This window comes from Megalobrama amblycephala, linkage group LG7, assembly GCF_018812025.1.
Source record: "Megalobrama amblycephala isolate DHTTF-2021 linkage group LG7, ASM1881202v1, whole genome shotgun sequence".
Classification (NCBI taxonomy): domain Eukaryota; kingdom Metazoa; phylum Chordata; class Actinopteri; order Cypriniformes; family Xenocyprididae; genus Megalobrama; species Megalobrama amblycephala.
In genome coordinates, this window is record NC_063050.1 from 3,849,275 (window position 1) to 3,862,572 (window position 13,298).

The 13,298-nt window shown below is 33.6% G+C and overlaps 1 protein-coding gene across 1 annotated transcript; it reads right to left on the bottom strand.

Moving 5' to 3' along the window:
- Positions 1 to 3,663: 3,663 nt before the first annotated feature.
- LOC125271527 (GTPase IMAP family member 8-like) lies at positions 3,664 to 10,758 on the bottom strand. Its single transcript, XM_048195563.1, has 3 exons — positions 10,740 to 10,758; positions 9,368 to 9,971; positions 3,664 to 4,285 (listed from the first exon to the last, which is right to left on the bottom strand). The coding sequence occupies exons 1-3, from the start codon at positions 10,756 to 10,758 to the stop codon at positions 3,664 to 3,666; spliced, it is 1,245 nt and encodes a 414-aa protein (XP_048051520.1).
- Positions 10,759 to 13,298: the final 2,540 nt, after the last annotated feature.

Below are 13,298 nucleotides of genomic sequence, written 5' to 3' on the forward strand. Positions count from 1 at the left end.
TCAAAAATAAATCAGTTTTCCGACATGACTCCAGGACTTCACGTGAAGGAGCCTGTTTAAACGCTTCTATACTAAATTCCATGTAGCCTATAATCGACCTACTACTTCCCCACCACCCAATGAAAAAAACGCCAGTCAAAACATACAAAAAATATAAAATTATACTCACCAGTAAAGCCGCAAACTTCGTAGTTCGCATCGAACGAATTTCCAAATCAGAAAAAGAATTGGACGAGCCCCCAATTATTACGCCCCGCATCTAGGGGCAGTCAATAACTCCAAGCGGGCATAATAAAAAAGAGAGGTTGTGGTAATGGAATCCCAGTTTCATTTCACTCCGGTCGATAATCAAACAAATACACAAAACTAATTAAGGTATATGATTAAATTTATTAAAGACAACATAACAAGGGAAAGAGAGCATCTCTTCAGGGTGTCCAAAGGCCAAAATAACAAACAAAACAACTCTAGAAAAGAAAAGGAGAAAGGGATTAAATAACCTACATGAACATAAAAATAAGATACATTTACCTTCCCTAACTCCCTAACGAAAAACAAAGTACGAACCAAGATATCAAAATAAATAGGCAGGACACCCCTACGCTCCACGTTCTTAAAGGGTAACTTCAGAAACAATAAAACATGGTCAACAGGTTGTTCAAACACATTTTCTCTAAAAGTTTGATCATCGGCCGGAGGAGGGATCCAGGAGCTCCCAACCCAAACGCAGCCGAACCAGAAATGAGCTCCATGTTGAGCGCCAGCAGCGTCCTTATAAAGACCACGCCTCTTCTGAACCACCAATAGAGAGAGAGGAGATCGTCATTGGACAACCTATTGGAGCACAGGCAAAACAAGAGAAAAAAGAAAAAAGAAAAACCACATACCAAATACAAACGCAGGTCGTAACAAGCGTATGAACCTCAACAATAGTGACAAAATATTCAGCTCAACAGATCAGCTCTGAGCATCACAAGGCAAGCTACTAAAGTCACAGAAAAGCTTTTTGCTGATCACCATTGTTGAGGTTCATACGCTGACTCTTGATGTCTGTCTAAAAGACACTGCTCAAAACACTTTCTGTATAATGAATTTTAAAAGATAAACAGCATATCTGACTGATTACTTCATAATATTATAAAGCTTATGTAAATAATGCAAAACAGCAGTCAAAGATCACACTCTAGATGAGATCAGTGAACCAGGACATGAGATGTAAACCGTTTCAACTGACCAGAATTTGTTTTGTAAGTGTTGCTAACAAATGTGCACAGTTACAGCAGCAAAACTGATGTTAAACACTCAAGGTTCAGGAGCCCAGCTAAAGCAAACACTGACCTCCATAACGGTGACAACAAACTTCATTATTTTCAATAATAAAGTAATTTTTCAGTACAAAATAGTGAATTACTGTAATTTGTCAAGAATGTCATAATACTTAAAATAACAGTCAAGTTGTTAATTTAGAGATAATTTTACAGAGTTTTGACAACAATTTAAAATAAAAGAAAGCTTAAAAAATCTGTACATTTTAGTAAAATTATGATTTTGACCCCAAGGTCCCCAAATCTATAAGGAAACATGGCAGGGCACCCACACGAGACTCTTGACAAAGACTTTTGCCATTTGACAAAGGTGCTGTAGAACCTTTAAAGATAGGTGTTATATAGCACTTAAAGTGGTTCCTCTATGATTATAAGCCAATGAACCACTTTTAGTGCTATTTATGTTGCATGTTTCTTTAGTTAAAGGCAGTAGTTGTGTAGATGTTTATGCAGTGACAGATATATTAGATGTTACATGTGATGTTGTTTGTTAATGGTTAACTACAAGAGTTTTACACAATGTTTCACAATACTATTCCAGAAAATGCCTGTAATGTAACTTTTTTGTTTTGTTTTTTAATTACAATGGAAGATGCTTCTGCCAGTTATTAAATGTTTGTTGTTGGTATTGTTGTTGTTGTTTTTTACTATCTTTAACAATTATTGCATTAATGGTAAATTTTTGGCACCCTGTGCTGTCATGCATTTAACTTTTTTTAATGTTGTTTTTAATCCTTTCCCCAACTAAACAGAGAAACTAAGAGACCGTTAGAGAACCTTTAAAGGACTATACAGGGTTTAACAGGTTCTTTATACAGTAGTGGTGCTATAAAGTACCTTAACCACCCCAAAGAACCGCTGAAGAACCATTGAAGAACCTTTTGTGTGTGTGTGTGTGTGTGTGTGTGTGTGTGTGTGTGTGTGTGTGTGTGTGTGTGTGTGTGTGTGTGTGTGTGTGTGTGTGTGTGTTTGTAGTCTACAAATGTATTCAGGGATTGCATTTGTTCAGTACAGTGTTGTTCATTGCAAGATTTTGATGTTATTGAAGCTAAAATGAAGTAAGGGAAATATTTGCACTAGAGACAGAGACACTATATACACTGCTGTTTACATTTTTTGTTAAATATGGCAAAAATATTTTATATATGTTAATATGTTGCGCTTTCTTGTGCTTGAATGTTAAAATGGCCCTCCTATGAGGTGTCAATCACAGCAACGGCCCCCAGACAATTTGAGTTTGAGACCCCTGGTCTATGTCTATGTCACATGGTTGTGTTTCTCCCTATGATTCCCCCTTGAGTATAGTGTGGATTATTAAATTAAAGACTGTTCCATGTGATAATTACTGCACCTATGCCTGACAGTTACATTAACAAAGTGGAATTGATTTATTCTTGTTCAACTCAAACTAAAGCGTTCAACTAAGGTAAAGGAATGTAAGAATGAAACCTTGCTAATTTTGCTCTTGAGAAAAGTATAACAGACTATAATTGTCATGTTGCCTTGTTGCCTTGACAGTGCAAGTGCCCTTCAGCACAATAAACACAGAAACTCAATAAAATATAGGCCTATATATATATATATATATATATATATATATATATATATATAAATTAATTTATTTATCAGTGACATTATAGAGAATGTGAATGAAGTGCAAAATTAATACATTGCATCAGTCTATTTAGAGCTGCACAGATTCATTTTATTTCTCCACTATGATACAATAGATCACACATCATTATATATGACAGAGTATGCACACAATCATGATATATAAAATATTTCTGTTTTTCTTTCTGTTATAAAATTATTTATTTGTGAAATTGTTTTAAATACTCCTGATGGACTAAAAATAATTAACTTGTCATTTCATTCCTTTACAATGGTCAAAAGCGGTGTCTCTTAACCCTGTTCCTGGAGCCAAACCAATCCTACAAACTCTTCCCAATCAAACACACTTGATTTAACTCATCAGTTCATTGAAATGTGCTCTCGATAGGCACTTTTTCCGAGCCTGTGAACTCTGCAGCAGACTTCTACCCAACAGTCAAAGCGGTATCTTGTCACGAAAGTGCGGACAGGGCCGGTAGTGCCAGTAGTGGGCACTCGTGCAATGATGAAGTACATCAGAGTGAATGAGACGGAGGGAAGTTAGTGAGAAAAGGGCATAAAAAATGAAGTGGACCTGAAATGAATGGGTCAGAGAAGGGACACATCCAGGAATAGGGTTGAGAAACACTGCTCTATAGATATAATTGTAATAATCTAATGCATTCTCTGAATAATCTTCTCTGCCTCTGTCATCTCTGAGTGTCTGCTTTCTCTTTATTTTTATTCATTTTTTCTTTATGTAGTGCATTCCTCCATTAAAATTGACCATTTTTTCTATAATTTTCAGCAGTTCTGTGACCTGATCTTGATTTTCTCTGTTCTCGTTGTTGAATGCATGATATCTGCCATAGCATGTCTTAATTAGCTGCTGTAGATCGTTGCTTTTGCTGATGTATTGCTCTACAGGTTTACCCTTCAGTTCATCAGCATAAGTGAACAGAATGATGGTGTACTTTACAGCTTCTTCTCCAAAGTTCTTCTCAATCCATTTCACTGCATTTTTCTCCTCCTGTGTGAAATTCACCCCTAATCTCAAAACCAGCAGGAACGCATGAGGACCAGGAGCAGACAGGCGGATACACTCATATATTAAAGTCTGTAGGTTTGTATGACTGGCTGAAGTGTCAAACAGGCCGGGACAGTCAGTCACTGATAGATTTTGTCCACCAACAATAGCTTGTTTTTTCTCACATCTCTTTGTAACTGACACCAGAGAGTTTTCCACTTTAAATGCTTCTCTGCCCAGGATTGTGTTTCCTGATGTGCTCTTTCCAGCTCCAGTTTTACCCAGAAGAATGATCCTCAGATCTGGTACAATTAGGGAATTTGGTAACACTTTATAATAACTGCACACTATGAAGCATTAGTTAAGCATTAGTTAATAGTTATTTCATCACTTATAAAGCATTAATAGACATTAGTAAGTAGTTTATAAATACAGCTATAATTGCTTTGTTCTTGATTTATAAGCATATCTATAATGTGTTTAATAATTGTATTTTCATACTTTATTAATAATCAGTTTATCATTTCTAAATTAAGTATTACATTATTTACAAACCAGTTATTTAGGAGTTGTCAGTAGTTCATTTAGTAAGTGTAAGTAAATGATTAATAAACTATTTAAACATTCATTTATACATCTTATTATTTAGACACATAGTAATAGTTACTTAGTGTGTTAGTAAATGTTTTATTAACACATATTCCTACTGCAATTCATGATTAATTCAGATAATTATAAAACATTTAGAAGTAGTCAGTTAACTATTTTTGTGAGCTCATCTAAAGTGAGGACTGTTTATACTTTGTAAAGCTTTTATAAATGAGATGTAAAGGTTCAGTGATCTTCTGCACTGCTGTTCTCTAATGTTTTAAAGTTAGTACCGAGGTAGTTTTGACACTAGGAATATGTTAATAAAGCATTTATTAACACACTGAGTAACTAATACTATATGTCTAAATAATAAGATGCATAAATCTACATTTAAATATTTTATTAATCATTTACTTACACTTCCTAAATGATCTTATGAACCACTGACAACTCCTAAATTACTGGTTTGTGAATAATGTAATACATAATTTAGAAATGATAAAATGATCATTAATAAAGTATGAAAATACAATTATTAAACTCATTATAGATATGCTTATCAATCAAGAACAAAGCATTTATAGCTGTATTTATAAATGGCTTACTAATGTCTATTAATGTTTTATAAATGATGAATTAACTATTTACTAATGCTTAACTAATGCTTCATATCGTGAGTTATTCTAAAGTGTTACCGGGAATTTAGTTATATTCAATAAAGTTTATTTTGCAACCTGTACTTTTATATGTATGTCTTTAAGTATTTGACAAATATGAAATAAATATTGTGTAAATCACAACAAATCTTAGATATTGTTACATTATCTAGAGATGAAAAAAAAAAATCAAAATTGGCCTATATATTTTAGTGTGTGATGAATAATAATTATATCTGGCATCTATCTTGTGAGAGAAATTAGTTTTTCACACACACACACACAAAAATGTAGATGGAAACAGGTCATTTTGGGGAGACCTGCCAAATTCCCTATTCTAGTGCCCATTATAAGTAAAGAAACATTTCTGAACTGTGTTGCACAAACTGTACCAACAGCACCAGCAGTTTACTGTATGTACCTTTAAATTAAGCATTAATCATTTTCTCCAACAAGTTTATACACCAGTAACTGCCGTTTGTTGCTAAATTGTATATAATTTAAAAGGCACAAACATAGACACTTCAAGCACATTACTCTTTTGAGTGATATTGTTGACACATACTGTTTACTTTGTTTTGTCTATAAATACAGAGGCACAATATTATAATAAATGTTGTGCAGGAAGGTTTTAGCTCACCTGGACATTTACCTGCCATTTCTCAAACTGTCCTGTTTCAGTCTCCACCTGTAAAATACATCAGTGAACTGTTGCTGGAGTTTATGTAGTTTCCACTGATCTTACAGCACGTTTCACATTTACAGTCAATATTACGTGTTCTTAATAACGTGATTATTTTTGGTTACCTCGTATATTCCTCGAATGTTGTGGTGAAAAATGTTTTAACTAAAACAAGACAGCAGAGAACTGCTCTAATGAAGCAAAGTGAAACTATCTTCACATTATGGACAGCCTCAGACCAACTGTCAGGTGACTACGTAAGCAAGGTTTATGATTGGACACGTTAACACAATGTCACAGCAGTTTATCTGAGTTTAAAATATTGTTAAAATAATATATTATTTATTTGTACTCAAACAAAACTAATTTTGTTCATATTTTTTGTTAAAAAAAATACTAATGTGCTAACAGAACTAAAATAATCTGAAAAAAAATTAATAATATTTTACAAATAATACAATGTGTAGAGTAGTAATTGTTTTACAGAAGAGAAACATAACACACACACACACACACACACATATATATATATATATATATATATATATATATATATATATATATATGGGAGGAGAGTATTTAAATGAAGCAGCAGAAAAGACCAAAATCAGACAACCAAAGACTAATGCCAGGGCTATAAACACACAATAGTCAATGAACAACTAAACGAGACACAGATTGAACAAAATTACTACAGAAACAAACAATGACTTAGAAACCAAAGGATACTGGATCTAAACAAGAAACTGAACACAAAAGCAACAGAATGCAATAATATCAAAACAAGAATTTCTGCAGATGTACTCAAAACTACATTAAACATTACATGTTACATATCATAATAATACAATCAGATTATCAATGTTAGAAACCTGTAAACATTAGTGTAAATTATATGCTGTTATACAAGTTCTGATGTGTAAATGTGTATCTTGTTTTGTCTGTTTTTTGTTTTGTTTGTTATGCACTTTTACATTTTGGAAATAAAATGTTCACATGAACAAATTCTGCATGTGTCTGTAGTTGCCTGTAGTTGATGCTATTGAGCATCCAATAAAGTCACTTTTTATTAGAAGTCGTCACGCTGTCAGGACTATTCCAACGTGTTCTGAAGCAAAATTTTAATCTCACATAGTGTGTGATTTGATGGGTAAGCTATATTAGTTACCATACAAATAACCGCACTGACACTCCCCACAGACGGTTCTGTCACGTGCAGTTACTGACCAAATTCTCAAGTTAATAATTATTGATTGCTTATCAACATGTTAATGATCTGTAACATTCAGTCATCAAATTAATGACTATACACAACAGTTATATTAGATAAAATATTAAATATTTAGGTGCCTTTATTCAACTATGTATCAATCAAAATTCAAATTCAAATTTCACAATTTGTTTATGACATGTGTTAGCAAGTGTTAGCAATAAAATTATAAAAGTTAGTTAGACTGCCCCAACACCCAGTAACCCTGGATTCATCACTGAATGTCCAAGTAGCATCAGAAGATTTAGAATAACTCACGATATGAAGCATTAGTTAAGCATAGTAAATAGTCAATTCATCATTTATAAAACATTAATAAACATTAGTAAGCCGTTTATAAATACAGATATAAATGCTTTGTTCTTGATTTATAAGCATATCTATAATGAGTTTAATAATTGTATTTTCATACATTATTAATGATCAATTTATCATTTCTAAATTATGTATTACATTATTCACAAACCAGTTATTTAGGAGTTGTCAGTGGTTCATAACATCATTTAGGAAGTGTAAGTAAATGATTGTCCAAATGAAATCCCAGTGTCCAAACTAGGTAACACTTTAGAATAACTCACGCTATGAAGCATTAGTTAAGCATTAGTAAATAGTTAATTCATCATTTATAAAACATTAATAGACATTAGTAAGCCATTTATAAATACAGCTATAAATTCTTTGTTCTTGATTTATAAGCATATCTATAATGAGTTTAATAACTGTATTTTCATACTTTATTAATGATCAATTTATAATTTCTAAATTATGTATTACATTATTCACAAACCAGTTATTTAGGAGTTGTCAGTGGTTCATAAGATCATTTAGGAAGTGTAAGTAAATGATTAATAAAATATTTAAACGTACATTTATGCATCTTATTATTTAGACATATAGTATTAGTTACTCAGTGTGTTAATAAATGCTTTATTAACATATTCCTAGTGTCAAAACTACCTCGGTACTAACTTTAAAACATTAGAGAACAGCAGTGCAGAAGATCACTGAACCTTTAAATCTCATTTATAAAAGCTTTACAAAGCATAAATAGTCCTCACTTTAGATGAGCTCACAAAAATAGTTAACTGACCACTTCTAAATGTTTTAAAATTACATGAATTAATCATGAATTGCAGTAGGAATATGTGTTAATAAAACATTTACTAACACACTAAGTAACTATTACTATGTGTCTAAATAATAAGATGTATAAATGAATGTTTAAATAGTTTATTAATCATTTGCTTACACTTACTAAATGAACTACTGACAACTCGTAAACAACTGGTTTGTAAATAATGTAATACTTAATTTAGAAATGATAAATTGATAATTAATAAAGTATGAAAATACAATTATTAAACACATTATAGATATGCTTATAAATCAAGAATAAAGCAATTATAGCTGTATTTATAAACGACTTACTAATGTCTATTAATGCTTTATAAGTGATTAATTAACTATTAACTAATGCTTAACTAATGCTTCGTAGTGTGCAGTTATTATAAAGTGTTACCAATACTATATGTCTAAATAATAAGATGCATAAATGTACATTTAAATATTTTATTAATCATTTACTTACACTTCCTAAATGATCTTATGAACCACTGACAACTCCTAAATAACTGGTTAGTTAATAATGTAATACATAATTTAGAAATGATAAATTGATCATTAATTAAGTATGAAAATACAGTTATTAAACTCATTATAGATATGCTTATCAATCAAGAACAAAGCATTTATAGCTGTATTTATAAACGGCTTACTAATGTCTATTAATGTTTTATAAATGATGAATTGACTATTTACTAATGCTTAACTAATGCTTCATAGTGTGAGTTATTCTAAAGTGTTACCGAATATGGTTCTTCATAAAATAAGCATGAATAAAAATATTTATTAAGCATTTATGATGCAAGTTAAAAATGGCTCACTATTTGGCAGGAATTGCATTTAAGTTTAAACTTGCAGCTGTGACGTCATCTTCTTCTGCTGCTGCACTTTCTGGAGATGCTGTTGCTTTTATACTCATACTAACTATTGCCAGGAATGCTGCACATGCAATCATTCTTCTGCAGCTGTGATGTCATGTTCAGTGATGTCACGTTTTCCTGCAGCGGATAATTCCATATACCAAACTCAATTAGCACTACACATACAAGTGTAAATACTGTGCTCATTATCTTCCTCCATAGCATTTTTTGTTTTTTAAACATTTTATGGTTTTTAAACATCTCAATAGTGTAATGGCTCATTTCATTTGTCTGAATTATTTTGTCAATCTTTTTCAGCAGTTCTGTGACCTGATCTTGATTATTTCTGTCCTCATTGTTGAATGAGTGAAATCTGCCACCACAGCTGTTAACTAATTCCTGCAAATGATCACTTTTCCTGATGTACTCGTCCAAAGGCTTTCCCTTCAGCTGATCAGCGTGAGTGAACATAATGATGGTACGACACAAAGCTTCATCTCCAAAGTTCTCCTGAATCCATTTCACCGTGTCTCTCTCCTCTTTTGTGAATCTCACACCCAGCTTTAGCACCAGCAGAAACACGTGAGGACCAGGAGCAGACATCTCTACACACTTTTCCATTTCAGCCTTCAGTTGTTGTTTTGTCACAGCTGTATTAAACAGTCCTGGAGTGTCAGTTATTGAGATGGTCTTTCCCTCCACCACTGCTTTCTGTTTCTCACACAATTTATTGTCTGATTTTATAAAATCAACAACTTCGAATGCGTCTCTGCCCAGGATTGTGTTTCCTGTTGCACTTTTTCCTGATCCAGTTTTACCCAGAAGAACGATCCTGAGATCACGCACTAAAAAGAAAAAAGTTTTTTTTTTAAATGTACACGCAAATATACATTCATATCCAGTCAATGATAATGTAACTTGATCAATGAATGATGTGATTCAGTTAACTTCTAATTCAATTAGATTGATGAATGAGATTTTACTATAGTCAGTGGTGTCAATTGATATAACCCTTCCTTGAAACTTAACTTCATAATGGATATTTATGGATTGTTTATTTATGGACAGTTGTTTGTTTGTTTGTTTTTTGTACTCACTAGATTTCAAATAATATTCTATTCAAAATGCAATATAATTGGAGTATGAGTGGCTCTTTAAGCCATTTCTTCTTGTAGAGGACTTTGTCATTTATTTTGCATGACTCTCTCTCCTTTTTCATATCTGTCATGTCAGGTTTAGCAATGCATATGCAACTTTATCAATGATATATAAGCATTTCCTGAAAAGATAAAGCATTATATAAACTAATTACAGTTGATGAAACTGACGTGTAAGAAAACTGCTAAACATTTTTTGTACTCTATTTGTAATATTCAAAGATTATTGTTGAAGTGGTGAGACAATTAAAAACCAAACATGCTTTAAAGTCAAAGGTTCATCCTGAATGCTGACTGAAATACTAAGAGCACTTTAACGTGTTTTTCTATTCTATTTCTATTTTGTTTATCAAGAGAATAATGTTTTCTTTTCTTTTAAACATTCCTGTCATGTTACAGTTGTGTTGTAATGTAACACTAAACAGAAATTAACAGTATTCATGAGTTTATACAGACCTTGCTTTGTTGAAGTCATTGTCATTGCACTGTCTTCTCTCTGAACTGTTTTCTGCACAGAGTGAAAGTGCAGCAGCTCCTCTTATGGCAGTCAAACCCTTGTTCAATGATCATGTGACTATTTCCTCATGAGACTTTTAGTTTCTCTATTGATTATATGCTCACATTTATTATGCTTTAAGTTCTCAAACACACAAAATACACTATGGCCTATAAAAACTACATACTTGTTTCTCTGATGTTGTTACACAAGTGTGGCAGGTCAGTCCTTATTTCCAATTGGGAAGAGCTTTTTTTCCCCTCACACACTTAGAATACACACATCTGAAAATGCCACTTGAGGGCGCTATAGATGTGCACTGGAGCAAACCTTAAATACTTATAGGATTTGTTCACTTTGAAATGAAATTTACCTCAAGCTTTACTCACCCTCAAGCCATCCTAGGTGTATATGACTTTATTTATTATGGCATTAGTTAGCGTAAGTAGCCTTTAAAATTGAAGTAAATATATTTCTGCTCCATACGGTGATCAGAATCCTCATCTGATCACAATCTGAAGATATTTCAAACACTCGCTGGTGTCTGAAAGTAAATTTTAAACTGAAAATTGTTTAAAATGTCTTAAGAGTTGAAGTTAGCTGGTAGCCTGATATAATAACATGGGAAATGAGCAGCGGTGTTGACCATCTCCTGACTCAACTCCGCCTTTGTTCATGACCACTCCTCAAGCAACAGTTGACCCGCTTTAGACCAAGTTATTCGGCAGGCCAAAAACCCCTGGCCGTTGGCCCTGAGGAAGCCCCAATGAGGCTCGATCAAACCCTGGGAGTGACAGTCAAAACGCGACTGTCTCTAGCACGCTCTCTTTTGGCCCGACAGTGGAAACACGGCTATCGTCTTAACGAGTCATTCATTCAAACAATCTGTTCAAAACAGCTGATTCATTCACGTAGCAAGTGACTGCGTCTGAAAGCTTGTTGTGTCGCTGCCCTATCAGGCAATGACTAGTGCATGAAAGTACGTCACAAAATTGATTTTGCACAGACTGAGGCAGGTTTGCTCCAAGCCCCTGTTCATTTCCGATCCAGGTATGTGTGTGTGGCGTAATGGCGCGGGGCTCTTTTTCAAGTGCAAGCAGAGGCTCCTTCTGTCACGAGGCTCATTTCAAGTGAAATGGGTGAATTATAGCAAGGCCACTACTGCCTTTGAACTAAGACTTCATTTTAGGGATTTTGTTTCTTACAGGCTCAAGAAGAGATTCAAGACTCAGATCCTGCATCAACTCCTCTCTATTCGACAGCACAGTTACCCACAAACCCCTCTGATGGGCTCCTCTACGCTGCTGTCAGTTTCCAGAAGCATGAAGAGTCTGGTGTGCACTGTAGCGTCAGTAAGGAGGAGATTCACTCTGATTATGCATCTGTCAAACACAGCATCACGCCAAACTAATATTACCACTGGAGTTTAGTTTTTAATTCAAATCAAGAATCATGTCAGTGACTGAGAATATAATGAGTTTCTGCAACAATCATTCAGCTTCATTGAGAAAGTCATTGAGCAGTTGGCGACACCTACAGGTCACTGTTGGGAAAGAAGCTGAAATGTTTCTCTCAGGGACTGAAGGAAACATTGACTTCTATTGAATTTTTTTTTTTCACAGAAGTTTTTTGAAATGTTTAACTAAACCCTAGTTAAGCATCAATTTTGTTAATGAAAAACTCTAAAAAGTTTTCACATATTATCTGACTAATATCAAGACCTGGAGTTATGTCAGGGTTGGAGAACTGGAGACATTTTTTTCTAAATCATAAGACTAGCTTAAGCCTTATCTTTGAAACCGGGGCCTAATGTGTCATTACAAATGTCTACAACTTCATAAATAATAGAGTCTTTAAATGACATGCAAAAGTTTTGCTTGAGGCTATGAAAAGAAAAAAGATATTTTAACTTATCCCAATGAGATATAGGAAGCCAACCGGCTTCTTATGTTTTTGTGCTGAATTAGGGGCATATACAAATATAAAAGTGCATTGTTGTGTCTTGCTGTCTATGTCTCTATTTTTTTTTTCTTCTTCTTCTTCTCAAGTATGCTGGCCTGTCAAATTCATCATTTAGAGCCATGTAACTGTGCTTTTGGTTTTGATTAAAAAATGTTCTTGTAATCAGGTAAATAAGTCTGTAGGTGGAGCAATTGGACAACTCTCAGGGTTGCAATACAAATACAAAGATCCTATATCCTGAAAATATCACACACACACACACACACACGGACACACACACACACACACGTTCATTTTTGTGAATTGTGGGGTCATTCCATAGGCGTAATGGTTTTTATATTGTACAAACTGTATCTTCTCTCCCCCTACACTACCCCTACCCCTAAACCTAAACCTAACCATCACAGGAAACTGTGCACACTTTTACTTTCTCACAAAAACTCATTCTGTATGATTTATAAGCCTTTTGAGAAGTGGGGACATGGGGAATGTCCTCATAAGACACCTCTTTTTGTAATACCTGTGTCATAGCTATGTCATTATACATGTCATTATAC